Here is a 26,270-nt window from a genome sequence, read left to right as displayed (position 1 = left end):
ATTTCAGTGGTGAAGGAGGCATCTCCCTCATGTTCATAACCAGAGAAAAGAAGGAGGAACTGGATGCTTTATTGTCCAGAGCTCAGACGGCCCTGGAAAACCTACAGAAAATATTTTTCACTTTCACAGGAAAGATAACAATAACCTACAGGTATCTAAGAGATGTAATTGCTGTCTATAAACGCTGCCAGGATCTGGAGAAAATCCTCAAATCTCATTTCTTTGAAGAAGAAGAGCTAGCAAAGTTACTGGAGGAAATTAGATTGTTGATGTATGATGAGAAGAGAAATGAATTGAATGATCGCTTGTTAAAGATATATGAGAAAAGGAAAAGTGGAGGAAGCAATGAATCCCCTGACAAGGATGATTCCACTGCCAGCATTTCTCAGGCATCGGAAGATACCACAAATCACGTGTTCTCAGAGACTAACAAACCCAACAGTCCAGAATCAGAGCTCACTCATCTTGCTAACGCAATAGTTCAGTCAGTGATGAAGACTTTCACAGCCTCGCAAGTACAAAACCAAGAATCTAGTGCTCAGGAAAGTGCAAATTTACAAAATGGAAATGCACACGATATTTCATTTGGTGCAACTTCAGCTGAAGAAAGTTTGCCCAATGTAACAAACAATGATGCAAAGTCAGCCTCTCCAATGAAATGTAATGGTGATCCTGAATGTTGGCAGACGCATGAAGAATGTTTAAATGTTTCCAGTGACAAGAAAGAACTGAATGTGAGTCAGGAGTCGGGTCTTGAAGTTAGTGACTGTGATTCTGGTCTGGGTGAGTCCAAGGGGAGTGGGGCTTCTTTAGATAGGGAGACATGGGTCTCAAAACAGAGAAAGAAGGAGGATGTGTGTAAAAGATTCTGTCAACTGATGCTCATCCAGATGGTAAAGATACGATATGAGATTGGTGAGCGGTGGGAGAAAACAAAGCAGTGGATGGGGGAGGGTAATGAATGTAAGCAGACGGACAAACCAGAGAGTGAGGAATCTCAAGGAGCCAAGCTTGTAGAAGGTGAGGCTTCAGTGTGACAGTGTCCATGGAAACACCAGTTTGTTAAGGCTTCAGTGTGACAGTGTCCATGGAAACACCAGTTTGTTAAGGCTCAGTTTGTTGCACATTAATCAACTCAAACCACATGCATAGAGGAGACTGAAATAACTTTTGTAATCAAATGATTTGTCAAAAACTTCAGGTAAATATTGCAATGATGTATGTTCTGTTTATCAGACGTAAAACCGATTAATCTTGAATGTCAAATAAGGTCAGGGTTATAGTTGCGAGAAATTTATTTCATAGGTGCATTAGTAGTATATTCATAAATTCTCCCCATTATAGCCCCCTGATTTTAGTCAGAGCTAGAATACTTTTGGGGAAGACAGTAAGGTTCATCTGTCAAAGGTCAAAAGTTTAAACAGTAAGAGTGGAATCCTGAATTATATCTTAATTACCAGGGTGCCTATTGTGCTTCCCATTTATAAAGCTCAAAGTAAATTGATATAACTTAGTGTAGGTCATTTGCTTGTATATTGTAAAGACAGTATCACAAATGTACAGGAAATGAGTAATGTGTTATTGGTTCACCTACACGGAAGGTCATGCCCTCTTCTATTGGAAGATTGTTAACAGTCAAAGTCAGGTAGGGTGATTAAAAAAATCATCTTCTCAAGAACCACTGAGCCAGACAAGCCAAAACTTACTTGAAAGCTTCCTCATACATAATAAAGATTTTAAATTTGTTCCTTGGGGATATGTGGGGGCCACAGTAAGTTGTACATGGGATAAACAGTAAAACATGCTGATAGTGAAGTGCTTGTGATGAACAAATTTAATTCATTGTTAATGTAATTCATTGTATGCAATAAGTTCAAAATATGATTTAAAACTGCAGGAATGAATATCACTCTGCTGTAAACATGAATTCAATATAAGCATGTGTGTTCTAACCGTCTGTTATTGTACATCGTTTTAAATGGTAAAGATTCAAGATTGTTCACAACTAAAAATATTTTAAAGCTATTCTTCAGAGCCAGAATAAATGCACAACAATGATTCAAAGTTGTTGCCCAAGGGCCTGGGCATGCTTAAAGTTTAAAGTTAACCTGTTGAAAAATGGAACCATTCTGGTGTATGATAGGACCCATGGATATCCATTGGTTTATTTTTTTAATCTTAAAATTTTCTGTGAAAAGATTTTGTAAATCTTATTGCAAGTTATTTGCAATATTGTAGATATGGAGATGGCATCTAATGTGGAGACAAATTGTAAGGAACTGGATGAAGAGAAAAGCCTTGAAGAGACATGGGGTGTAACAGAACTCAAAGAGGAAGTGGGGGCCTATAAACAAGTCACCGCTAAAACACAAGGTCAATTCTATTAGCATTTCTACTTCATTTGTACCCATGCAGTGCTTTCATTTGTTATAATGGAGTAAAACATAATCTAATTAATATTAGCCTCTATATTGTTGTCACCTGTTTTTGTGAAAATGCAAGGGAATATTAAATTTGGGTCTCTGAGTTTGTCTGTAACACCTTGGTTTCTGGATGACATCTCAAATATAACACCACTTGAAAATTCTCCACTTGAATTAAGACTGTTTTATCATTATTCCCTCACTCCTGCAAACAATAGGGATAGGTATATAGAAATCAACTTGTAAGTCTGGTTTAGAGCTGAGGCTGAATTGATTTAACTTACACCAATGATGAGTAAATAGGACAAGATCATTTCAAGGTTAAGGTCAAGTCAACAGGACACTGATAAGAAAACAGTTTTGGTGCTCTAACTGGTTTCCTTTTCCCCAGAGTAATGAAACTTCAGACACAGACTTCTTATAGTATGGAAATAACCTTCATTGATTTAGGAATCATTCAAAAGGTCAAAGGTCAGATATATTGGACATGTGTATATAAGGATATGTTTACAAAGATGTTAAAGCTGCTGTTTCATTTCACGTTGATGCTTGAATGATTAAAGACACATTTCAGTCTCAAAAAATATTTTGTTATTTCAAAAAGTAGTATATTGTATTTCTTATTTTTGAAAAAGTCAATGAGAGTATGATTTTGAATGAAATTAAAATTAAGAGCCATTAATTTTGTAGTGTAATTGAATAAGATTACAATTTCAATATTCATTTTGGTGAAGTCCCCAGGTCACATATGGACATAAATGGTTTCCATTACATCTCAGATTGCTTTGTAGGCTCTTAAACAACCACGTTTAATTGTGATTTCACAGGTTGTAACATTATGGAAGTGTACAATGGGTTGGTCTTTTGCTAATAATGAATTGAGGACCCTGGTCTAGGATGAAGTATAAGCATGATGAAAATCAGCATGAAATATAAATAGGTATCAAACATGTCTTTGTAGGCTTTCAGATTTGTGATGTGGCTCCATCTACCCATAATTTTGCATCCAAGGTTTACTCCCCTCAGGATCCCAAGTCTTTCTTAAGAGCAGTCAAAAAGGAGGTAAAAAAAATCCTAAATATTTGACATTTATCACAATTAATAAGGCATTGAAGAATGCGACAAAGTTCATGTTTCTTTTTGTTTCTTTTTAGTATGAACTGCTTCAAAGCAATCTACCAAGTGGCATTTTAGTGAAAGGTTTCGAGGACAGAATGGTTTGTACTAGCAGGAAAATATTAGATTTTAAATTCATGCAAGAATAAGAAAAGTGGAAGAAATTGTAATCGAATCAATCATTTATAATCTAATGAAGAAAAATTTAGATAAGATCTTATGTTTCGTGAGTTGAATTATTCAAATGCAGAATTATTTATGCATATTCATGTACAGTGCTAGTGTTTGTAGGGTGTATATATCTTTATTAGCATACTTGATTCTATCGATCTGGCGTACTCGGGTTCACCGGCGATGATCGGCGACACACTTGATTGTGAGCTGGAATTGTGCACGCATCCTGCCAGTTAAGTCAATTGAGCCGGAAAATTGTGATAGGTGAAGGCGACTTCAAGCTGGCACCCTTGGAGACAGTAGTTGCTTATTCTAAGATGAAATTTTTACACTGGTGAAATAGACATGATTTTTAAATATGTTGACCATTTCTATGCCAAATAATGTTTATACAATAGAATGTCAACATTTTCATAACTGTATTGTAGCTGGGTCACTTGATTCTTAGCGCGTTGCCGGGTATACCCGACTTAATTCAATTTGGCCGGATTTGATCAGAATCAAGTATGCTAATTATTGAGTATTTATCACAGGATCTATTTTCTGTGATGATTCTCGGGCCTCAGGGTACCCTGGGCTCGAAATTAACATATGCCCGTTAGTCAATGACTGGTTAAAAGTCTGGCGGACTGACTGACGTTTGTTTTAGTCAGTCCGATGGGACTAGTCAATTTTCTAAAACATCATTCTGGAAAATATACTTGTGAATCTTAAACGAGCATATGGCATTCCTCTGTAGATATCAGGCAAACCTGATTAGTAAATATAAATCTCACATAAGTATTACAATATTGTCTAAGGCATATTGGGTTAAATTATATATTTCATTTTAATAACATTAACGAAATATGTTTAATTATGTCTGGAAAACTCTGGTGGACTGGTAAATTTTTCTGCGGACTCGTTGAAATTATATAAAAAGTTAGTTTCAAGCCCTGGATACCCCATATGAGGATGCTAATTGTGTAGTATTTATTACAGGATCTATTTTCTGTGATGATCCTCGGGCCTCAGGGTACCCCATATGAGGATGGCCTCTTCTTCTTTGATGTCTTCCTGCCTGCCGACTACCCAACCTCACCTCCAGTGTTCCACTACATTTCCTACTGCACAGACAGACTCAACCCCAACCTGTACGAGGATGGAAAAGTGTGTGTCAGTCTGCTGGGGACCTGGGATGGAAAGGTACGACCTACACTCCCTACGTTTTATAAACACAAGGGGTTCAACATGCAACCTGTATTTAGAAGTATCATATGAGCTTTTCTCTGTGTTATCATATGAGCTTTTTAGCTCTTCTGAGCCAAAGGCTCAAAGAGCTAATGCTATGGCCATTTGTGTGGTGTGAGTAAACTTTTTAGAAAAAGGGCTATAACTCAAGAACCTCTTGGCCAATTTTTTTCAAATTTGTTACAGGGTATCATTGGCCCAAGGGCTTTCATACATACTAAATAGAGGGATGTGACCCTTTAACAAGGGGAGATAATCAGGAAAATACAAACAAAAGTAGTGGTTGCTAAAAAATCTTCTTCTCAAGAACCACTGGGCAGATTATCACCAAACTTACACATAAGGATGAGGATATGTTGTAGATTAAAAATTGTTCAAGGCATTACCCTGGGGCAAAGGGCGTGGTCTCAAGGTCACTTCAAAGTTGACCTAAATTTATAAATTTTTTAAATTCCTTAAATCTTAGATATTTTAGTCATTATAAGGACTAGGATCATCAAATTTTGACAGTTGATGCATCTTAGGACCTTGTGTCAAGTTGTCTCAAAAGTAGGTCACGGTGACCTACTTTTTGAATTTTGCAGGTATTTATTTTAAAATTAATTTTGATGCATATCTTGGACACTTTGAAGCCTATGATCATCAAAACTTGTCAGTTGGTGGATCATGGGACCTTGAAATGCGTCAACTGAAAAATAGGTCACCGTGACCTACTTTCTGAATTTTATGGCTTATCATTTATAGATATATTTTAAGTTGTTATTTCAAATACCGAGAGGTTTAGAATCATCAAATCTTGTAAGTTGATGCATCTTGAGGCCTTGAAACATATTTATAAAAAAGTAGGTCACAGTGACCTACTTTTTGAATTTTGCAGATATTCAAATTTCACATTTTAAATTTTAGATGCATATTTTGAGCGCTGTAAAACCTAGGATCATCAAACTTTGTCAGTTGATGCATCTTCAGTCTTCGGTTTGTGTCGACCAAAAAGTAGGTCACCGTGACCTACTTTTGGTATTTGACAGCTTTACTATATTTCAGACACTATTTGACCTACAATCATCAAACTTTGTCAGTTGATGCATCTTGAGTCTTCGGAGTGTATCGACCAAAAAGTAGGTCACTGTGACCTACTTTTGGCATTTGACAGTTATATTTATATATTTCAGTCACTAATTGACCAACAATCATCAAACTTTGACAGTTGATGCATCTTGAGTCTATGGAGTGTCTCGACCAAAAAGTAGGTCACCTTGACCTACTTTTGGAATTTGACGGCTATTTATATATTTCAGATACTATTTGACCTACAGTCATCAAACTTTGTCAGTTGATGGGTCTTGCATGTTCGAAGGGTTTCGACCAAAAAGTAGGTCAACTTGACCTACTTTTGGAATTGGACACCTATATTTATATATTTCAGATACTATTTGACCTACAGTCATCAAACTTTGTCAGTTGATGCGTCTTGCATGTTCAAAGGGTGTTGACTAAAAAGTAGGTCACCTTGACCTACTTTTTTGAATTCTTAGGATTTAACTAAAGATTTAGAATACTAAGAGGCTAAGAATAGAAATGGTGGGGTTGTACAATTTATCAGAAGAGCGATTCTAGGCCCTTGGGCCTCTTGTTTATATTATGGTATTTCTCTGTGTTGATTCTGTTTTTTGGTGAAGCACATTTAGCATACACACGTGATTGTTTTGTAGGGTAGTGAGATGTGGACAGCTAAGTCCAACATGCTGCAGGTTCTTGTGTCTATCCAAGGTACTGGTGTTTATGATAATTGAATAATTTATAAAGAATTTATGATCATGTTTTGTAAAGAATTGAGAGGATATAAAATCTACATTGAATTCAAATGCTGCTTTCACAGCGTATGTCCATATACAATGCACGTGTATGTCATGAGCTTCTTGTTAAAGGTGTCCATATAGTCTCAATTTGATATTAACAGAGCTAGAGACCACTGATTTTCATGTTTGTAGGTCTGATTCTGGTGGCAGAACCCTATTACAATGAAGCTGGGTTTGAAAAACAGAGGGGATCTGTGATTGGTCATGAAAACAGCAAGATGTACAATGAAATGGCCATCATTAAGCTGATACAAGTGAGGATATACCTGTCAATATTTGTCTTTTCATAATTTCTTCCCAATCACTATATTTTTGCCTTTATTCCATTTTCTCCATTTATATTAGCATATTTTAGATTCACCCTATTTACATTTATAACCAGCCTATAACAGGCCAAATGATGATATGGGGGAGGCATCCATCTGTCCATTATCTTTTCCTTGTCTGATTTATAAGTTTGACTTTTTTAAAAGGCCTATTAAAGTTCTTTAAAACATGCATTGATAAAATGATAAAAACAGTATAGATATTGACAAATTTGAACAATTTGAATGCATCAATTTGCTCTCAACTGCGCTTTGAAGATCATCCAGAATTCAAAGGTTTCTTCATGTTGACTCAGACTTTTAAATGCATTTTTACATATATAATATGTAAGAACACAGATTCTTTTGCAAGGTAACATTCCATAAAGTTTTGCAAGAAATAGATGAAAATCTTGTGGGCTAGAGCAAACTGACAAATGCACAAATGAACAGGCAAGACACCATATCCCCATCACAACTTGTGAGGGGATGATAAAATTACTGCTCAAGGATCAGTTTCTAGGCAGCATTTCAAATATGGCCCATTAAACGAGTCATCTGGGTTAATAGTCTTAGTCAGATAACGTTCTTAATAATAAAACAAAGGTTTTGTCTGATTGTCACATAAGCTTTAATGCAGTGGGTATTACAAAGAATATTTTGCATATTTCAGAGTTTGACCAGAATGATAGAGAATCCTCCACATAGTTTTAAGGAGGAGATGACAAAGCACCTCAGAAAAAATGCTGCAAGGTTTGTGACACAGTTGTAGTTGTTGTTCTGTAGTTTACTCCTATTTTGCCTAAATTTAACGTGACAATATGTAGGTTAATGGTAAAAAAAAAAATTGGGAGAGTTGAGCCATTTGGACTTTAAAGAAATTTCAAACATTTCACAGTTTCTGCTCATTATCTCAGTCCTACATGGACATTTTGAGTTGAAATTTGGGATATAGAAGTCAAGTACTTACGTGGGTCAGGTTAGATAACTTTTAGCAGAGTTATGGCCCTTCAGTGTGGACATTCATGTTGCTCCAACACATCTAGTTTTCACTTGTGTATCAACATAAAATTGAATTTCATGTTGATCAACTAGCATTAGTTTGATCTTAATTTGCAATTTCTAGAAGTATTCCAGTCCATTTTTTATTATTGTAGAATTTTATCTTATTTTTATGCTAACATGTATCTGTTGGTTGTATTTACTGTTTCAGATACTATCTATAGTGTCTAACTCAGGCAGAAATCAATGTTAACTACATGTACACAGATGTCAGCATATAAACCAACAATAACACCTGTTCTATTTAATTTGTTCATTTCAAATATTCTAGAATAATGTCACATGGAGTATTGTGTTTGTAGACTAATGGTTGAGTTCATATGCAATATCTGAAAGTCTGGCTGTAACACCCATTTCCCTGGCCCTATTGTCTGATGAAATGTACATTTTTAAAAAGTGTTTTCTGCATAAAATTGTGGAAACTAAAGCTTTTTTTAAATAAAGTTATATATAATCTGTTAAAACTTAGCATGAAAGTGAAGATAATGAAGTGATCAATCTCATAACTCATATAAGGAGTACAAAATAGAGAGTTGGGCAAACATGGACCCCTGGATATACCAGAGGTGGGATCAGGTGCCTCAAAGGAGTAAGCATCCCCTGTTGACCGATCACACCTGCCTTGAGCCCTATATATTGATTAGGTAAACCGAGTAATCAGTAGTTTAAATCAGTGTGCCAAGAATGACCTAACATGTCAGACAGTATTAGACCCAACCAATGATAGGTTGTATTGGCAAACTGGATCATTATAAGGACCACAGAATTTGCGAAATGCTGACTTTAAACGAGACTGTTGAAACCCCTAAAACATCAACTTGTTTGATAGTAGCCCGTCTCGATTTAAAAATTGATCATATGCAGAACCAACTCTTGCGTATCGAATCATAGTAAATAATTTAGTATTGTAAATGTGACAATACACTGTTTGTGTATACTATTTACATGAAGCTTAGGATTGTAATCAGACATGCCCTCAACTTCTTGGTTTCGCATTACCGGACATGCCTGAATTCAAATTGGTAAATAAATTTGAGTGGTTGTTATTTTTAGGTACGAAAAAACAACAACACAGAGGCTTTTATTTTCTGTTTTTTAAAATAAACTCCTAAATTAAGATCTGTCACAGTCGTATTATGAAGTACAGACTGTACATCAAAACATAGACATGATGTCACACATAATCTTACCCTGCCTTTCATCAACATTGCATGTCTTTAAACATTAGACATAATGGTGCACTGTATTTTGGAGCTAAGGGACTACAAGACTAGGATGATAATCCACGCAATCTTAGATTAAGGTGTAACTTGACAAGATCTCCACCATTTTTGATAAGGGACTTCTAGGATTGACGACAAAAATTTTTCCTGTCAAAACTTTTTTGCATGCTTTAGTCATTAGAGCCAGTGCTTCGCACCACACTGGCTTGCTATAAGAAAAAAAATCTCAAAATTTTGGTGTGATTATCCCGAATCGACTTGCAGATATGTCCACCTCATGATAATAAAGGTTTCACCCCAACTATCGGCATAAACATGGCATTCCTCTCAGACTGAAACGAAACAGCACAAAGTTGCAAGTTTCCCTTTATTTTTGCAAGAACAACATGTAGTAGATTAATACCACTCTGTTTATATTCCTCACTCTGAAAATCCAGAAGTTATTATTGAGATTAGGAAGGTCTGTGATAATAAGCATACTTTGTATGTGTTATTATTGAGATTAGGAAGGTCTGTGATAGTAAGCATACTTTGTACGTGTACTTGAAGAATGATCCAACACTTCCAGTTCTGGATGAATGCAGGCAATGTGAACCAGGATAGTGGGCTTTGTTTGAACTGTGACTCATCAGGGGCAGCTGGTCACTCCACAGACCAAATAATGGATATGTCCTCATCACCTTCTTCGATACACCAACTACAACCTGACTGTCCATTTGAAGACAAAGACGCAGGGTCCATCAGGCCTCCAGAATTTCCTCTATTTCCTCCTTCTAAAGGCTTTTGTATTCCCATGAGAAAATACTTAGAAACTTTCAAGCAGACAGTGGAAAAGAACATTTTGTGTCTTAATGTGGATTCAACTGTTTAATGATATGAATATTAGATATTCTAGTCCAAGTTTAATATTATTTATTTCATTCTTTAATATGATGTATGCATTGTGCTGTGCAGGTTCATCAACATTTGAGGTGATTGTATTTTACATTGTCTTTCCTCTTTGATAAGTAGCCATTAAAGATGGCCTAGTTCATAAATTCCCTTTTATAGCAAAAACTTTTGATGTTTATATCCTCCATGGGAATGGTGATTATGTGTTCTATGCTATTTGTATGTGGTTTAATGTTAATAGTGTTATTTTAGAACCTCCGAGATGAGATCAGTTTTGTCAATGGTGTTTTAGCTCACCTGAGCCATAAGCCCAGGTGAACTGTTTTGATCAAAGTTAATCTGTCTTCTGTTGTCGGTAGCCGATTGTAAATTTTCACTTCTTCTCTAAGTCTACAGTAGGGGTTTGAAGAATTACACTCTTGTATATACATGTATCTTACACTGGATATGATGCCTTAGGAATACAGGAGCAGTGTTTAAAAGTAAACTTTTCTTTGAAACATTTAATTATCCTTTTACTTCAATCCTAGTAAAGTCACTTTCATTTGTATGCTTTATTGGGAAATGTGCATTTTGAATTCCAACGTGCACATGGTGGTCGTTCTTGCTTTTAAATACAGTGTGTAATTTAAGACACAGTAGGCTAAAACATTGCTTATGTGATGGCTGCAGTCGATAAACTCGAGACAGTTTGATCCATGATTCTTACTATTGTAGATGGAAACAGTTTTCCTTAAACTTTGCCTATTGGTTCTAATGTTAATTTTACTTACTGCAGTAGGAGTCTTATTGCATTAGAATTTAATTACACTTTGTGAGAAATAACATGCAAACATCCTAAGGCACGTCGTGTTTGTAGTGGTTCATTAGCAGGTCTTGGCTTTTTGTGAGTTACTGTTCGGGTTCCAGGAAGATCTCCCAAGGTGGAGGTGAGCATCGTGGCCCAAGGGCCTCTTCTATTAATTCTGTTTACAAATGACAAGCTTGCAACTTGTGTGATGATATTGTCAAAATTTCAGCTTCTTAGAATTTAGAAGTCTTTTAAGTTGTTTAACATTTTGGTGCCAAAGTCTAGTTTTGCAAATTTTGTGATACAAATGTTGTCCTCTAGCCTCATTTGCTATATATTTCAGATGCCAGTTTTGGATTTTGTTCTAAAATAAGTAATTAAGGGACAAACAAGATGTTCAAGTGGCATGCAATCCAGTGTTCAGGGCACAATATTGAGGGACAAAGAACAATTTTTTTTATTGAAGCATTTATAGATATTCAGGATTGTATACATACTGCAATCTTACATATTTTGTTTCTGTTTACATGTAATGGAATTTTGGAGATCAACATAATATTGTACTGTAAGGTTTTGTCAGGCGAGCCCTTTTTGAAATGGTGGAGTCGTGATTCCCAATAAATCATCAAGAGAGTCCAGAAAATTAACACAAGCAAATTCCATATCTGTGTAATTTGTATTATTGAATTGGTATTCGTTTAATCATAGATTCTTTTAACTTGCATTCAATGAAGATTTTCATATGTAAATAAGCAAAATACAGCAATCAATTTATATCCCTGAATACTGAAACACTAGAAAGTGTTGCTGGTACAATCTGATATTCTATTGCATTTACGCCTAAAGCATTAGCACTGATTTCTTAACAAAAGTATGTCCGTGTTTATGGTTTAGCTACTCCGATGATTGTCACATTCAACAGAGTGTGGGTGGTGATTATCAAAATGATTACCCATCCCTGTGTGTCAGTCAGTAAAGTGGCAGTGCATTGGAGATTATATTTGGATCTTTTGTTGTCCCACTGGGACACTCTAAAGAGACAAACTGTGTTCCATCAGGTATGTCTTGTCAGGACATTTGAATTCATGTAATGAGCCAGACATGACACCCAACATTTAGCTTTAATTATAAGCAGTTTTTTTTTTACACGGGAGATACGTTTAATTTGTTTGATATTTATTTACGCCAGAATGATATCAATACTGGCTTGATGCTTGACCCTGCAAAAAAAGAGGCATTATACATGAATACTTTCTCTGTTGGAGTATGAAGCAAGTTACAGTGTACTTTCTTTGTAAAAGTATTTTGCAGCCGAGAGAGTTTTATTTGTTAATCTGTGGATTGTTTTCTGCTAGAATTTGTTGATATGCACATTAATAATAAACATGAAAATATATGAATTTCAGTTTATTCAACTTGATAAAATATATGATTTAAAAAACCACATATGTATATAATTCTTTGGTTTTATATACATGTACATTGGAACTACATTTTCATCAGCCCCATCTCGAGGTCGCCCTTTTGTAACAGTTGAGTAAATTGGAGTCGCTAAGAGAAAGTCCATTGTAAATGACACAGTTCGATTCCAAATATTGAAAGCTATCGGTCACCAAATTTTTGGAAGCTTACTGTTCAAGATATAGGCATGCAATATATTGCTTTAAACCCACAGACAAGAGGCCTCTGCAGACAGTAAACAACTTAATGACTTTATATACCTCCACAAAGAAGTTTTAAGGGTGTCTCCATGTCCATCTATTGACACAGGGTTAAGAACATTTCCATGCTACATGTGAAATTCAAAGCAATTTTACTCACATGATGCATCTTGGGATGCTTCTGTCAATTCATGGTTCCAGTACTCAATCTGACCTACATTCTATGCTTGAGTCGGAGTGACTGGTTGAGAATAGCATTTAGGTCTTTTCCCAGTTTGGAAGAGATTTAGTGTAGAGAAATTGAAGCATATGTAGTTCTGAAGCAAGATATTTCTAAAGCATGTTCTTCACTTACAATCCTACGCAACATTTTAAATCCCTCCAGGGGCCTCCCACGGACCCAGAGGGTCAGGATGCATAAAAGTGACAAATTGTATCTTGATTTGAACAAACTGGAATTACCATTACTCAACTATTATTTGTGCCAAAGTCTAGTCAACACTGGCCCTGTGGTTCTGTAGAAGTTGAAAATGTGAAGATGGATAGATTTTAATCCAAACAATAAAAGCTCAATTCAGCCTATGACTTGGGTAAGCTAAAAATGACAAACTGGAAAATTATGTTGATATATATATTCTTGGTTAAATACAGTGTAATAAAAATCTGCACTTTTCATGTGTAAACCACATAATTCACAATGTACCTGATTTACAAATTAATGACGAGAACTGACATTGACAATTCCAGTTTTACTCGTAGTCAATAACTCGCCAAGATCTATTCATGCAAGTTTAAAAATAATCCAGACCATTTAAAAATAATCTAGACCATTTAAAAATAATCCAGACCGTTTCATATAACTAATCCAGACCGTTTAAAACTAATCCAGACAAAATAAGATTCCTGTAAGGGAACAAACGTCTTATCACATTATAAATAAACATGTGGTTTATCTGTTTGCAGACTGGGCTGCTGTTACATTTTAGACATTTGTTTGAACATTGGACTGTTTTTAATCTTCCAGAAGTTATTTTCACTGGTCAGCCATGCTCCTCCATCAGCTATGACTGTCGTGCCGGTCAGCAGCTCTCCAGCACGGCTTGTAATAAACAATACAGTGTTTCCAATGTCTTCTCGTTTTCCGAGTCTCTGGACTGGTATCGCCTTCACCATGGCATCATCTATGTGTTCACCACCTGAAATATTTGAATGCAAACCTCAATATACATTGTATATACCAGAGCATGGAAAAGGACACCTGGGGTCATCTTATCAAGACATTTAAATTGTCACTAACACTAAGAGACTTTAAAACTGTTTTCTATCTTTTCATTGGTTTTCCACACTTTTATCATCATGCTTTGAAGTATTTATGTGAAACTTGCAGCGTAACTTTCTGGTGAAAAAAAAATTAATGGAGTTTAGAATTAAATCCTAATTAGGAAACTGCTAACATTACATCTTTCTAACTCGTTAGAGTGATATCACTAACACTAAATGATATCTCCCATGGGAGGAAATGAATGAACTTAGACACATTGATTATGCAGGGAAGTAATAGATAATGCATTAAATTTCTCCAATGAATATTAGTATGAAAAATATATAATATAGTGTGACTTTGCTAACTGATGTCGGCCTTGTGTGCAGATATTAACTGCAAAAATGGACAACTTTTCTAATATACTCTGAGCACAGGCAATTGTATCGCTTGGGTTCAAATTTACTATTAAAGTACTCTTTCAAAGTAAATTCGAACCCAAGCACTACAATTGCCTGTGATACAGAGCTTTGTTGTATGATACTCAGATGACCATTATGGCCCATCAACCTCTTGTTTTCAGATGGGAAATAACTTGTATATTTCAACCCAGCACTTTCTATTGTCAATACTTTGTGCAGTGTATTTGCCCCCACATGTTGGACATTTTTAAAGTAGTACTGATGCAAAACACTGTCCTTTGTTTGATGGATCACTTTAATGACTCTTTAAAAATGTTTTTACTAGTATCATCCAACCCTTTTTTATTTTTCTACTTTAAAGGGACTGGTTCACGGTTTTCCTCTAAATTTTGTATTTCACTTTAAACAATCAAAATCTACAGTCTAATATGTTGTAGAAGGTTTCACAAAAAATTAAGGTCATTCATCATGACGGAAGCTCATTATAGAGATCGAGTTTATTATTTGTTTTGAAAACAAAGATTGAGGTGTGTTATTGTTTACGAGTTTTCAAAATAAATGGATCAATCCAAGTTTATCATATATATATCACATCTCAAGTATGCTTTAGGTAAAATGTGTCATTTAAAAGTTAAAAATTGTTATTGTACAAAATACAGATGCTTTGAATTACAAAATTAACGTTTCACTGGTTTGTTTGTTTACATAATAAGTTTCGAGTCTTTGTTTACATAACACAGAATCAAAGATAAAATATTGCTCTTATCCTTACATTCAGACAGTCCAAATTTTCATTGACAACATTAAATGAGCTATATTTTTAATTTTTAACATCACAAATGAAAAATATTTCTTTCAAAAAACGTGAACTTGTCCCTTTAAAGATAGGTATCCACCTACTCATTCCATTTCCTGATAATAAATACCTAGTTTTCTCATTCCCTCAGTGTCTGCTATTGTCTGATAATAAATACCTAGTCTTCTCATTCCCTCAGTGTCTGCTATTGTCTGATAATAAATACCTAGTCTTCTCATTCCCTTGGTGTCTGCTATTGTCTGATAATAAATACCTAGTCTTCTCATTCCCTCGGTGTCTGCTATTGGCCCCGGAGCAACACACATCATTCGTATTCCATTGGGTCCCCATTCTACAGCCAAGTGTTTGGTCATAGCCTCTGAAAAGGTGATTGAAAAGGTTGTGCATCATTTGGACTATTTCTGGCCACAGTTCTGCTTAACCAAAGGAACCAATGTTACAGGAAGACGAATAATTGTGAATTTGTGGTTGACAGGAACCAAACCCTGGATCCCTGCATCACTGAGTATTTGGCTGATGTCCAAGATAATCTGCCACCTCCTCACTACTATTATACAAATAAATTCAAGGAATTGTGGTCTCATGCTTGTTTTGTTTCTTTTTTTAGGGGGTGGGGGGATGTGAATTTTCATTTTAAAGTTTAAATAGAATTTTGATAACCATTGTTTATATTTGTGATCTGGTGACTTTGACCTAAATACAATATGGGTCATCCTTAAATTGATAAATATTTTACAGTATTTGAGATATCATCCAATGTTTATTATATGTGACCCACTGACCTTAACCTTTAACATTCTGATCTTAACACAATAGGGGTCATCCTTCAGTCAAGAGATTCTTCATTTGAATTTCATCACTAGAGGTCATATTGTATCTATTAAAGATAATCATCTGAAAAACTTCTTACAATATGTGACCTGCCAACTTGACCTTGGACCTTCTGACCTAAAATGAAAAGTAGGGCAGATTCTTTTGTCAAAGAGACTCTTTATATGGGATTTCTTTTCTATAAAAGTATTCAAAGTATATAAAATCCAGAATTATATTGCAAATAGAAACATTAACAAATCAATATTAATTTACTTAGTATCATAAACAATTTAATATTGCATGAAACTCCAGTGAATACAAAGATTTATTTACCTTCAGAAGTCATATATATACAAAATTTTCCTGGGTAAATAAAGTTTTATATATCCCTCATTGTCATGTATCAAGGCCATTGCCTATGTCAAAGCAGGGAACAAAAGTGTGCTAGCAGTCTGATAATATTTTACTAGATAAGTTTTTTTTATTTATTAGATCAAGAGATAAGAAATTCGTACCTATGGCAGCTTTAGCAGATCCAGCGTGTGTCTGTAAAACTCTTCCACGAAAGCTAAGAGTAGCGGTGATATTAATGATAACTCCACCATTATTCTGAAATTCATTGTAAAAAAAAATAATTTTTGCTTGACATATTCTTCCCTTGGAAATAAGAGTTGGTTATATCTGTTAATGAGTGTGCGATCAAAATTTAATGCCTCAAAAATATGACTTTAAGTTGATACAAGTACACAGTCACAGGATTTAGTCATATACATTTAATACTTTGAATGTTTCAATTACTTCTCATTGATAATTCTAAATCTCCTCATTATTGCACTGGTGTAGAAATGAGTTGATAATTTAATTCACTAATTTTCATTATTTCCTTGACATGTATGGATTTGTTTTTAATTCACTAATTTTCAGTATTTCCTTGACATGTATGGATTTGTTTTTAATTCACTAATTTTCATTATTTCCTTGACATGTATGGATTTGTTTTATGATCTATAGGTCAGTGATTAGCAATTACCTTCATGTACTTTTCAAAAACAGCCTTGGAGACATTGAAAGTACCGTGGGCATCAATCTCCATCACTGTCCTGAAGGCATTGAAGGAGAGGTTCTCTGCTGGGCACAGAAAGTTTCCTGCTGCATCTGAAATGTAAATAGTTCACGCTACATAAAACAGCTCTTGTATAAATTACAATTTTTTGTTTTTATATTGAAATTACAAAAATCTCATTTAATTGTTTGTACTATTCATTCTGTATATAATTTTTTGTTTCAATTGGGCAGTACATGTATATGCATTCATGAATTTAAACATCATATTTTGAATTTAAAAAAAAAAGGTTTTTAATTTCTTCTTAAAAAAAATCTCTTCTGTGCTATTCATCTAACAATGAATGTGATAAATCTGAAATTACATATGTACCTTTTATATAAAGGCAATTAAAAAGTACACAGTGTAATATTCAAATTATACAATGCATGAAAACTTATATCGTAGCATTAAGAGATAAGAGATATGGACTGTATTATATAATATGAAATAGGATAATCATTTAGTTGGAAATATCATATTTTACCTGATGTTTTTGGCAACACTTTATAGAAAAACTTAAAAGGTAGAGTGTAATGTACAGCCAAATGTATTTACCGATAACTGATTTGCAGTTTTAGAGTACTTGGTGTTTTTAATTTCCAAATGGAAATCATCCAAACCTGCTAAATCTGAAAAGGCAAAGATGACTGAACTTGACATAGTTTTCTTTTTTTGTTGTTGCTCCTATTGTTTTCAATAAGAGCTTCTCTTGATTCCAATTACACTCTCAGCTCTTGAGCATTACATGGGTGAAGGGGAAAGTTCAAAATCACTGAATACTCACTGTTCACCAGTATGTCAATCTGCTTGAACTGACCAAGGGCCTCATCTACTGCCTTAGTTATAGCTTCTGGCTGTTACAGTTGATAAAATGTGTTATTTTTAGTTTACGATATACAGATATCATCAATTATAAATTCCTGTAAATTATATCTTTCATTCTGCTATACTAAATTTGTATCATGTTATATCTCTGAGAACATTAATTGTTCAGAAAGATTAGAAAGGCATGACATACAAACTTTAATGGATCAAAGTGAAATATGATTTTGATTAGATTTGGAGTACCGCTTCACTTAATAGAATACAACGTACATGTTCGATTATATATTAATGTAACAACTGCATTAATTATATCAAAATTTATTGTTTGATTGAATAATTTCAAGCTTTCTGACTGGCTAAGATCCAACAAACTAGAAAAACAAGATTGCTACACGTAGCCATGTCCCCCACCGCCGCAAAAAAAGTTGAAGCACAAAAGTCCCATAACTCCTGTAAAATTTGTCGAATCAAAATGGCGGCGCAATATGATCAGCTACAGATGGTGACTAACAATCCTACAAAATTTGAATGAAATCCGGTGAGCGGTTTCGGAGGAGTTGCGTCCACAAAGTGTTTCTATACTAGCATATACAAATTCAACAAAGTTTCATACTCCTGTAAAAAATTTTGAATCAAAATGTCGGCGCAATATGATCAACTACATATGGTGACTAACAATCCTATAAAATTTGAATGAAATCCGGTGAGCGGTTTCAGAGGAGTTGCATCCACAAAGTGTTCCTATAGTGTACTATTTACAAATTCAACAAAGTCCAATAACTCCTATAAAATTTGTCAAATCAAAATGGTAGCACAATATGATCAACTACACATGGTGACTAACAATCCCACAAAATATGAACAAAATCCATTGAGCGGTTTCGGAGGAGTTGCGTCCACAAAGTATTCCTATAGTGTAGCATGTACAAATTCAACAAAGTCCCATAACTCCTGTCAAAATTGTCGAATCAAAATTTCGGCATAATATGATCAACTACACATGGTGACAAACAATCCTACAAAATATGAACAAAATCTGTTGAGCGGTTTCTGAGGAGTTGCGTCCACAATGTGAAGTGGGACGGACGGATGGACACCGGTATTTCTATGTACCCTTCCGCGTTGTGGTGGGGGACAAAAAGAAAGTTATATTCACTTTCATGTGCCTACAAGGTGAATATAACATTTGATTTTACCAACATTGGAATAAAAATTAATTGGGAATTCCCAAACTGATATGATTGGTTATTATTTTTAGCTGCCCAATTATAGCTTATGTCTATAACTTTGAACTAGGTCTTGCACTCTAGCTGTAAATAAAGATGGCCGACCAGATATTGTTTTGTGTGTTGTAATAACCACATTTGATGTTTTAATTAATTTTAAATCATTCAATCATATAATAAAACAATTACATGTACAAATTTTGAGGTCAATACCATGCTTTGTCAAAACCTTTGAAGTACAATATTAACATTGCTTTCTGCACCCAATGAAAATTGTAATTCTCAGGTAAATAAAACATGTGTAATTACCTCAAAAATGTTAATTGTAAAATAATGACCCACAATACTAAACAGTATTTCTGTTATACTGTATTGTCTGTCAAATAAACAATCTACCGATACTACTAATTAGAGAAATTCTTAGAAAGAATTTCACAAACTCGGTGCAAGTGTATGTAAACTAGAAAACTAACAAATCAGAAAGAACCCTATGATAAATTTGAAAACTGAAAGGGGTTTTCCTCTGCCTAAATCCAAGTATCATGTACAAAATCTATGAAAATATTCCCACGGAAACTTAACAAGGAAGAATTGTTTTAGTACACTAAAACTGATGTCTCCCCTTCCATTGTTATTTAAAACATTTTTTAGGAAACATCTTTAATGTGGAAAATTAAGAGGTACATAAAACACACACACACACCATAGAAAGTGCTGACGAGCAGAGTGATGGACGGACAGACGGAGAGAGTGATTACTATAGGGCACCCACCATATGGAAGGGCCCTAATTAATGAATAAATCTAACCTTTCTGACATCCATTTGTAGTGGAAGACATCGTTGACCTGTTGCTTTCGACAATTTCTCAGCTGCACTTCGTACAACGTCAAGTCTGCGACTGGCTATGATTGTGTCACATCCATGTCTGTGTTACATATGTACATGTATATACAAATACATTGAGGTTGGTGACCCAATTCCCATTGCAAAAATTAGGAACACACTTACAATTTTATAATTCAGAAAATTTCTTTAACAATTCACTGAAAACACATTTTTTCCATCAAGTTTTCTAGGACTAGTTTCTATCATATCAGTCATTCGTGTTTGCTGTTTCATCACATTATCTGTTTTGACTATGTCTTGGTCTTCGAGTACCATTTTGTGATGTTTTATTAAAAAAAAAAAAAAAAAAAAAGAATTCTATGTTTTAATGTATTATACCTGAGACATTATATGCTGTGTGTGCATGTGTGTATTTCATTATTATTATTATTTTAATACGCCCTGAAACTGATGTTTATATTCTTATCTAGCATATTTATGGTATCTTGTGTTTTCATGTTTTATATGTACAATCAGGATAGGTACAGCTACGGACTGTTTACATGTGATAACTCCTTTTATATCATTGCTTTTTAATGTTTTATTTATTTTCTATGTATTATGTGTATAACATTCTGTTGTAAGGTATATATGCATTGTAAAGCACCTTTGAGCGTGCATAGTGTATGAAAAGGGTGCTATATAAATATGGTATTATTATTATTAATTCCAGTTGATTTAGCTCTTTTGATAAGGATTTACATCAAACAAAAAGTCTCATCATGAAATTTTTCAAAGTACATTCGTATCTGCATGCCATCACTAATCTATTCAACTAGTACACATTTACAAAACTTAAAAATTACATCTGTGATCTGTCTATGTTTTAATCTCTTTGTTTCACCAATAGAATGTTACATTGAGGCATATATAAGCATGATTAGTTCATCTTCACCATATTAAATTTGATCTCTCTCATTCAAACAATCAAAGTATAACAGTTTGTAAACCAGAATTACTGTCTGAATACGGCGCCAGAACATCAAGAGAGAAAGACACCGGTACAGTTTCTACAGTCATCTGGCCCAGTAAATGGATGATTTTAGTAGGAGTCCCAAAAGCTTGTGTAGTAATTAGGGCTATACGGATCGTGGATATTGGCCTGAATAGTTCAGTGGTTAGAGCACCTGACTAGTAATGCAGGGGTTCTGGGTTCGATTCTCGGTCCAGCCAAAGATTTTCTCCTCTCTCCTATACTACATTTGGTGCCATTGACCACACCTGGTTTTGCAGGTGAAGGTCCTGTCAGGGGCAAAAAGAATCTGGGTTGTGTGTCTTTGAGGGTGAAGACTAATTAAGGAGGGAGGAATGTAGTAAATAGGGCTATACAGACTGTGGATATCAGCTTGGATAGTTCAGTGGTTAGAGCACCTGACTATAGTAATGCAGTTGTCCCGGGTTCAATTCCCGGTCCAGCCAAAGATTTTCTCCTCTCTCCTATACTACACTAGCATTCAAATAAGGAATATTTAATAAGAAAACCCAAACTACGTTTAATTTGATCCAAAATTTCTTTGTGTCATACGACAGGAGCATGAAGTTGGCATAAAATTGCAAAAATCAACGAAAAAAATCGTAAATTCAGGTTTTTTTTTCTAAATTGGAAAACATACAGCCCATGGCCATTTGTCGAGCAAATTCATATTCAAATACATTTTTCATTTTCTATTACTAATAACACACAATATATATTAATTTCATTTTGCTTGACAGATGGGCACACCTTTTCCTAAGCAATAATCTGGATGAAATTTAACAATTATCAAGCTCTTTTTGAAAAAAGGTGGTGAAAACTCTTATTCATGATGTTAATAATGCTATCAAATAAGCAATAACATTGATTTAGTTGATATGTTGTATACTTGGCATATATTTAACTTTCTTAAAACACAGATCAAGCTCAATTCAAGACACATTTAAAATGGAGAATTTTTTAAAGGCCTTTTTAAGTACACAATCGTACCTTGTTCTTCCACCATCCATTTTATAAAATACAAAAATTGGAAATGACTTGTTGAGGCCATGGCAATATGTTTTCCATAGTAAATGGTAAAAATCAATATATGCACCCAGGGGTGCATGAGCCGAGTTGCATGGGATACATTGTAAAGTCAGGAATGATGTGGCATATTTATAATTGTGAAGAACTAATTTCAGTTTTAAACTTTTCGAGTTACTGTCCAGAAACCATATTTTTCTGAAGTTTTCAATCTATTTTCGATCACTGTGACCTTAACCTTTGACCTTTTTTCTCCAAAATCAATAGGGGCCTTGCTTTGCTGGTATCCAACAATATATCCAAGTTTCATTTGATTCAAATTAAAAAAAATTGAGTTATCCTCCGGACACCAATTTTTTTTTTTTATTTTAAATCTATTTTCGGTCACTGTGACCTTGACCTTTGACCTATTTTCTCCAAAATCAATAGGGGTCTTCCTTACCTGGTACATAACAATATCTGTAAGTATCATTTGATACGGATTTAAACTTTCTGAGTTATCATCCGGAAACCAAATATTTCTGAAATTTTCATTCTATATTCGGTCACTGTGACCTTGACCTTTGTTCTCCAAAATCAAAAGGGGTCTTTCTTACCTGGTACCCAACAATATATCAAAGTTTCATTTGATTCGGATTTAAGCTTTCTGAGTTATCATCCAGAAACCAAATTTTTCTGAAATTTTCATTCTATTTTCGGTTACTGTGACCTTGACCTTTGACCATTTTCCTCCAAAATCAATAGGGGTCTTCCTTACCTGGTACCCAACAACATATCAAAGTTTCATTTGATTAGATTGTAAACTTTTCGAGTTATCATCCGGAAACCAATTGTTGATGCCCTCCCGCATCACCAAACCAATAGCCGAGTTCAACTTCGTTGCAACTCGGCTAATAAAAGGATGAAAGGTAATAGAATGAACCTGGTGAGTGACCCTATCACTGAATTTGAATGCAATCAGAATATGTCATAAATAGTCAAAACTTCATTCAATGATTTGGTCAACAATTAAATTTTTCCTTGTATGTTTGTGTAAAAACAGATGTAGACAAATACAATAAAAATATCCCTACATGCTGCATGTAGCAATTGACAAAATGAATTGTTTACCTAACACTCAAGCATGAGTTCAAGTCCATAGTGGAAGAAGAAGAATTAGTAAAAGCGAGTCACTGGTTCAGAGCAATCAAAGTGATCCTGAAATTATTCCCATTAAAACAGCAATATGCTGCTTTTTATTTAAGATATATCAAAATAACTAAATCAAACAATCAAAAATAGAAATCTGTAACAATAATCAGTGAGTGTTTTAACTTTATATTTAATTTGTATCTAAATTGTATTTCTATATGCCCATCTTTAGATGGGACGTACTACAGTACAGCGATGTCTGTATGTCCATTCGGGGTTTTCTGTTTCTAATTTCATTTCTTTGTCACATATCCAGTTGAAACTTGCTACGTAGCTTCTGTATGGATCACTCTATTTTGGTCCACTTCGACCTCTTTCGCAGGAGTTTTGCCCCTTTATTTGAAAATTATTGTTATATGGAGGATACATAATTTGTCTGGCAAACTCCTCCCACAATTTTTAAGTGATGACCATCTTCTTTTACTGAGTGTTTCTATGAGTATTGACATGAAGATGTGCATGTGGCAAGGGTTTTGATAATTTCTTCCATTTCAGAGAAAATTACAGGTTGTTCAACTTAGTTCATTTTCAGGAAATATTACATAAAGAGTACATGTTGTCTTGTTTTTCCTTCTACAGCTTTCAAGTGAGAACCTTCCTATTTTACAGATTATTTGTATAGATATGGAATATGTGCATGTGGCAAGGACTTTCTTAAATTTTTGAGAAAATTACAGGTTGTTGAACTTTGTCTGTTTTGAGGAAAAATTATATTAAATAAAGGACATCCTCTCACAGTTTAGAAGTTATGGTCATTCTAAATAACTAGAAGATGTGCCTAGTGTAAAGAATTTTATTCTCAACAATTCTTAATTGTCTTTGATGTTCTAAAAATTTACAGGTTGTTGAACTTGGTCAACTTTGGGGAAATATTTTACGAACGGAGCTCTGGGTTTGTCAATCTACCTCCTGTCACTGTTGTAAGCTAAGACCCTTTATTCATACAATGCAAAGAAAGTATATGTCACAGTCTGATGATAACTGATACTAACTGTCAAAGCAAAGTTCTACAAATTATGAATAAAAACACCCTATGTAAGTATTTTCACGGGCACTCTTGATTTTTCATGAAATTGTGGCAGAGTCATTTCTTATCTAATATGCATATAATGCATTCACATATGCATATTTAAGCATCATTATTATTTCACCCCCCCCCCCAATTTATTATCAGTATGTGTATTGAATTATATAACAAAATTTTGAACTTCTGTTGGGTGATAAGATATAACGTTGGGCCTATTACGACCTTGTGTTACACAAGGTATTGTGTCAGGCCAAGAGTGTAAAACAGGTTCAAATGTTATCTAGAACGTTACATTTTCTCACCCCTGCACTGACAGTTCGTACATTCTATTAAAAATACTATTTCTTTACATTCCATACCTCATCAATATTTCTGTTATTGTGAATCCTATTCCAGTTCCACCTCCAGTTATAAATGCCACCTTTCCTCTAAATATTAAAGTACAAAAAAATGCAAGTACTAGATCTATATTTACTTTCACTTTATCGAAAGGGGAAAAAAGAAGGAAAAACTACGAAGCCATATTTACATTGTAATCTGAGCGAGTGCGTTAGGCCCCTACCTCAAAAGATCTTTTTGAAAAACATATCTGTAATCGGGTATTGTTTCTTCAGACATTCTTCTTTCGACAAGTGTTACCAGCACTAGTTTCTCAACCTTTCAAGTCTCACGTGCAGACGCCCACAACTGTGAAACTAGGGAGGGTATTTCGAACCCGACTTAGTGTTTGTGAAAATAATTACATAAATAATTCGAATGCCAGATACATAGATGATGTTGTTTCTGTCTCTATTATATATTGCTGTTCTTGGTGGGAAGTAGATCTAATACATTATCTGGTTTTCGTATTCAGTATATATATTCAGCTCGATGAGTTGTACATCGGGTTTGGTATCACACTGGTCTTATGACCATGGCAGGCAGATCTAGAAAGAAAATATGTATTTTGCATATTCTTTGTAAGTGTTCTTTTAGTATTCGTTTTTAAGTGACCTGTTAATCAATTTAATGCATCTTTATGTAAAGATTCTTTCATAAGTAAAAATACTGTGAGCAATGGGGCAACTTGACAGCCCTTGTCCAAAAGTGGGCGCACACGGACCTGCCATGATGATTCAACACCCACAAACTTTACATTAACTAGGTTTGAAGCTATATACCTCCTTACACTGTGATACGAAACACAAGGACCCGAGGCAGTACAATGTAGATCACAGGTCTTCACGACGTGTATATCATCGATACTCATCATACTGTATAGGCTCAATTCGGGTGGAAAAATAAAAGTAAAGTAAATTTTATTTAAAGTCGGCACTATATACTTTCAACAAATCAAAACACAAGCTCTGTAGAGCTTTTTAACTGACAGTGGAATTTGCTCCAAGTTTGCCACACCAAGCACAGACTGGTGACCGTGATCAGGAAACACCTTGAGGACCTGGACCAAATGAAATATGGAACTCTGAATAATATTCTGCACTCCTGAAGATATGGAACTCCAAATCTGGCAGGAGCTAGAGACTCAGAGGACCAACCGGAATGTCTTCCATCACTCTTTTGGCCTAGATTCATGAGTGATTGGAACACCATGCCAGAGTACTTCACCACCGCCAAGTCCTTGGAGGATTTCCAAGCGAAGTTAGACCAGAAAGTAATGGGCCTCTAAATAGGTGGAATATGATGTACGCAGTTTTAATCTTTGTGGGAAAGCAAACTGTTTTTACTCCTGGACCAGATCAGAATGATTGTAGAAGAAACATGATATGAGATTATTTCTGAAGTAATGTACGAGGTGGACTGTCATCTTACATATGAAAATTACACCGAGAGTTATCTTTTTGTGTAAGAATCATATGTCATTGACTGGTCAACTAGTACACCTGATATAAATCTCAACAAATGAAAGCAGCTTCAATGTTTGACCTTTACTGGTACATGTGTAACAGGAAAACTAACACAAAATC

At 34.7% G+C, this 26,270-nt stretch overlaps 3 protein-coding genes across 6 annotated transcripts in view; 2 read left to right on the top strand and 1 right to left on the bottom strand.

The window, feature by feature from the left end:
* Positions 1-12,469, top strand: part of LOC125668428 ((E3-independent) E2 ubiquitin-conjugating enzyme UBE2O-like) — a 28,853-nt gene extending 16,384 nt beyond the window's left edge. For both annotated transcript variants that reach the window (XM_048902588.2, XM_056162052.1), the window contains exons 12-20: positions 8-1,020; positions 2,239-2,373; positions 3,385-3,485; positions 3,578-3,640; positions 4,695-4,898; positions 6,656-6,713; positions 6,935-7,056; positions 7,781-7,860; positions 9,942-12,469. In XM_048902588.2, coding sequence (XP_048758545.2) covers positions 8-1,020; positions 2,239-2,373; positions 3,385-3,485; positions 3,578-3,640; positions 4,695-4,898; positions 6,656-6,713; positions 6,935-7,056; positions 7,781-7,860; positions 9,942-10,263 — 2,098 coding nt within the window. In that variant the 3' untranslated portion in view covers positions 10,264-12,469. The remainder of the gene's footprint in view (positions 1-7; positions 1,021-2,238; positions 2,374-3,384; positions 3,486-3,577; positions 3,641-4,694; positions 4,899-6,655; positions 6,714-6,934; positions 7,057-7,780; positions 7,861-9,941) is intronic.
* An 882-nt stretch (positions 12,470-13,351) lies between these two features.
* Positions 13,352-25,017, bottom strand: LOC125668442 (peroxisomal 2,4-dienoyl-CoA reductase [(3E)-enoyl-CoA-producing]-like). Its single transcript, XM_048902612.2, has 8 exons — positions 24,869-25,017; positions 24,666-24,734; positions 20,012-20,129; positions 17,937-18,006; positions 17,078-17,202; positions 16,563-16,656; positions 15,488-15,592; positions 13,352-13,930 (listed from the first exon to the last, which is right to left on the bottom strand). Exons 1-8 carry the CDS (start codon positions 24,922-24,924, stop codon positions 13,710-13,712), a joined length of 858 nt encoding a protein of 285 aa, XP_048758569.2. The 5' UTR covers positions 24,925-25,017; the 3' UTR covers positions 13,352-13,709.
* A 176-nt stretch (positions 25,018-25,193) lies between these two features.
* Positions 25,194-26,270, top strand: part of LOC125668434 (heparan-alpha-glucosaminide N-acetyltransferase-like) — a 28,596-nt gene continuing 27,519 nt past the window's right edge. For all 3 annotated transcript variants that reach the window (XM_048902600.2, XM_048902603.2, XM_056162053.1), the window contains exon 1: positions 25,194-25,265. In XM_048902600.2, coding sequence (XP_048758557.2) covers positions 25,214-25,265 — 52 coding nt within the window. In that variant the 5' untranslated portion in view covers positions 25,194-25,213. The remainder of the gene's footprint in view (positions 25,266-26,270) is intronic.

This window comes from Ostrea edulis, chromosome 4, assembly GCF_947568905.1.
Source record: "Ostrea edulis chromosome 4, xbOstEdul1.1, whole genome shotgun sequence".
Classification (NCBI taxonomy): Eukaryota; Metazoa; Mollusca; class Bivalvia; order Ostreida; family Ostreidae; genus Ostrea; species Ostrea edulis.
The sequence above is the reverse complement of the archived record's forward strand: the minus strand, read 5'-3'. Positions and strand labels throughout refer to the sequence as shown.

What these genes read in the sequence shown, in the direction of transcription:
- LOC125668442 (XM_048902612.2), bottom strand. Translation starts at nt 24,924, where the DNA reads ATGTCTGAAGAAACAATACCCGATTACAGATATGTTTTTCAAAAAGAT. An exon ending in TACAAATGGATGTCAGAAAG is followed by an intron (nt 18,007 to 20,011) that starts GTTAGATTTATT and finishes CAACTGTAACAG; the next exon opens with CCAGAAGCTATAACTAAGGC. An exon ending in CGAGGGAATGAGAAGACTAG is followed by an intron (nt 13,931 to 15,487) that starts GTATTTATTATC and finishes CAAATATTTCAG; the next exon opens with GTGGTGAACACATAGATGAT.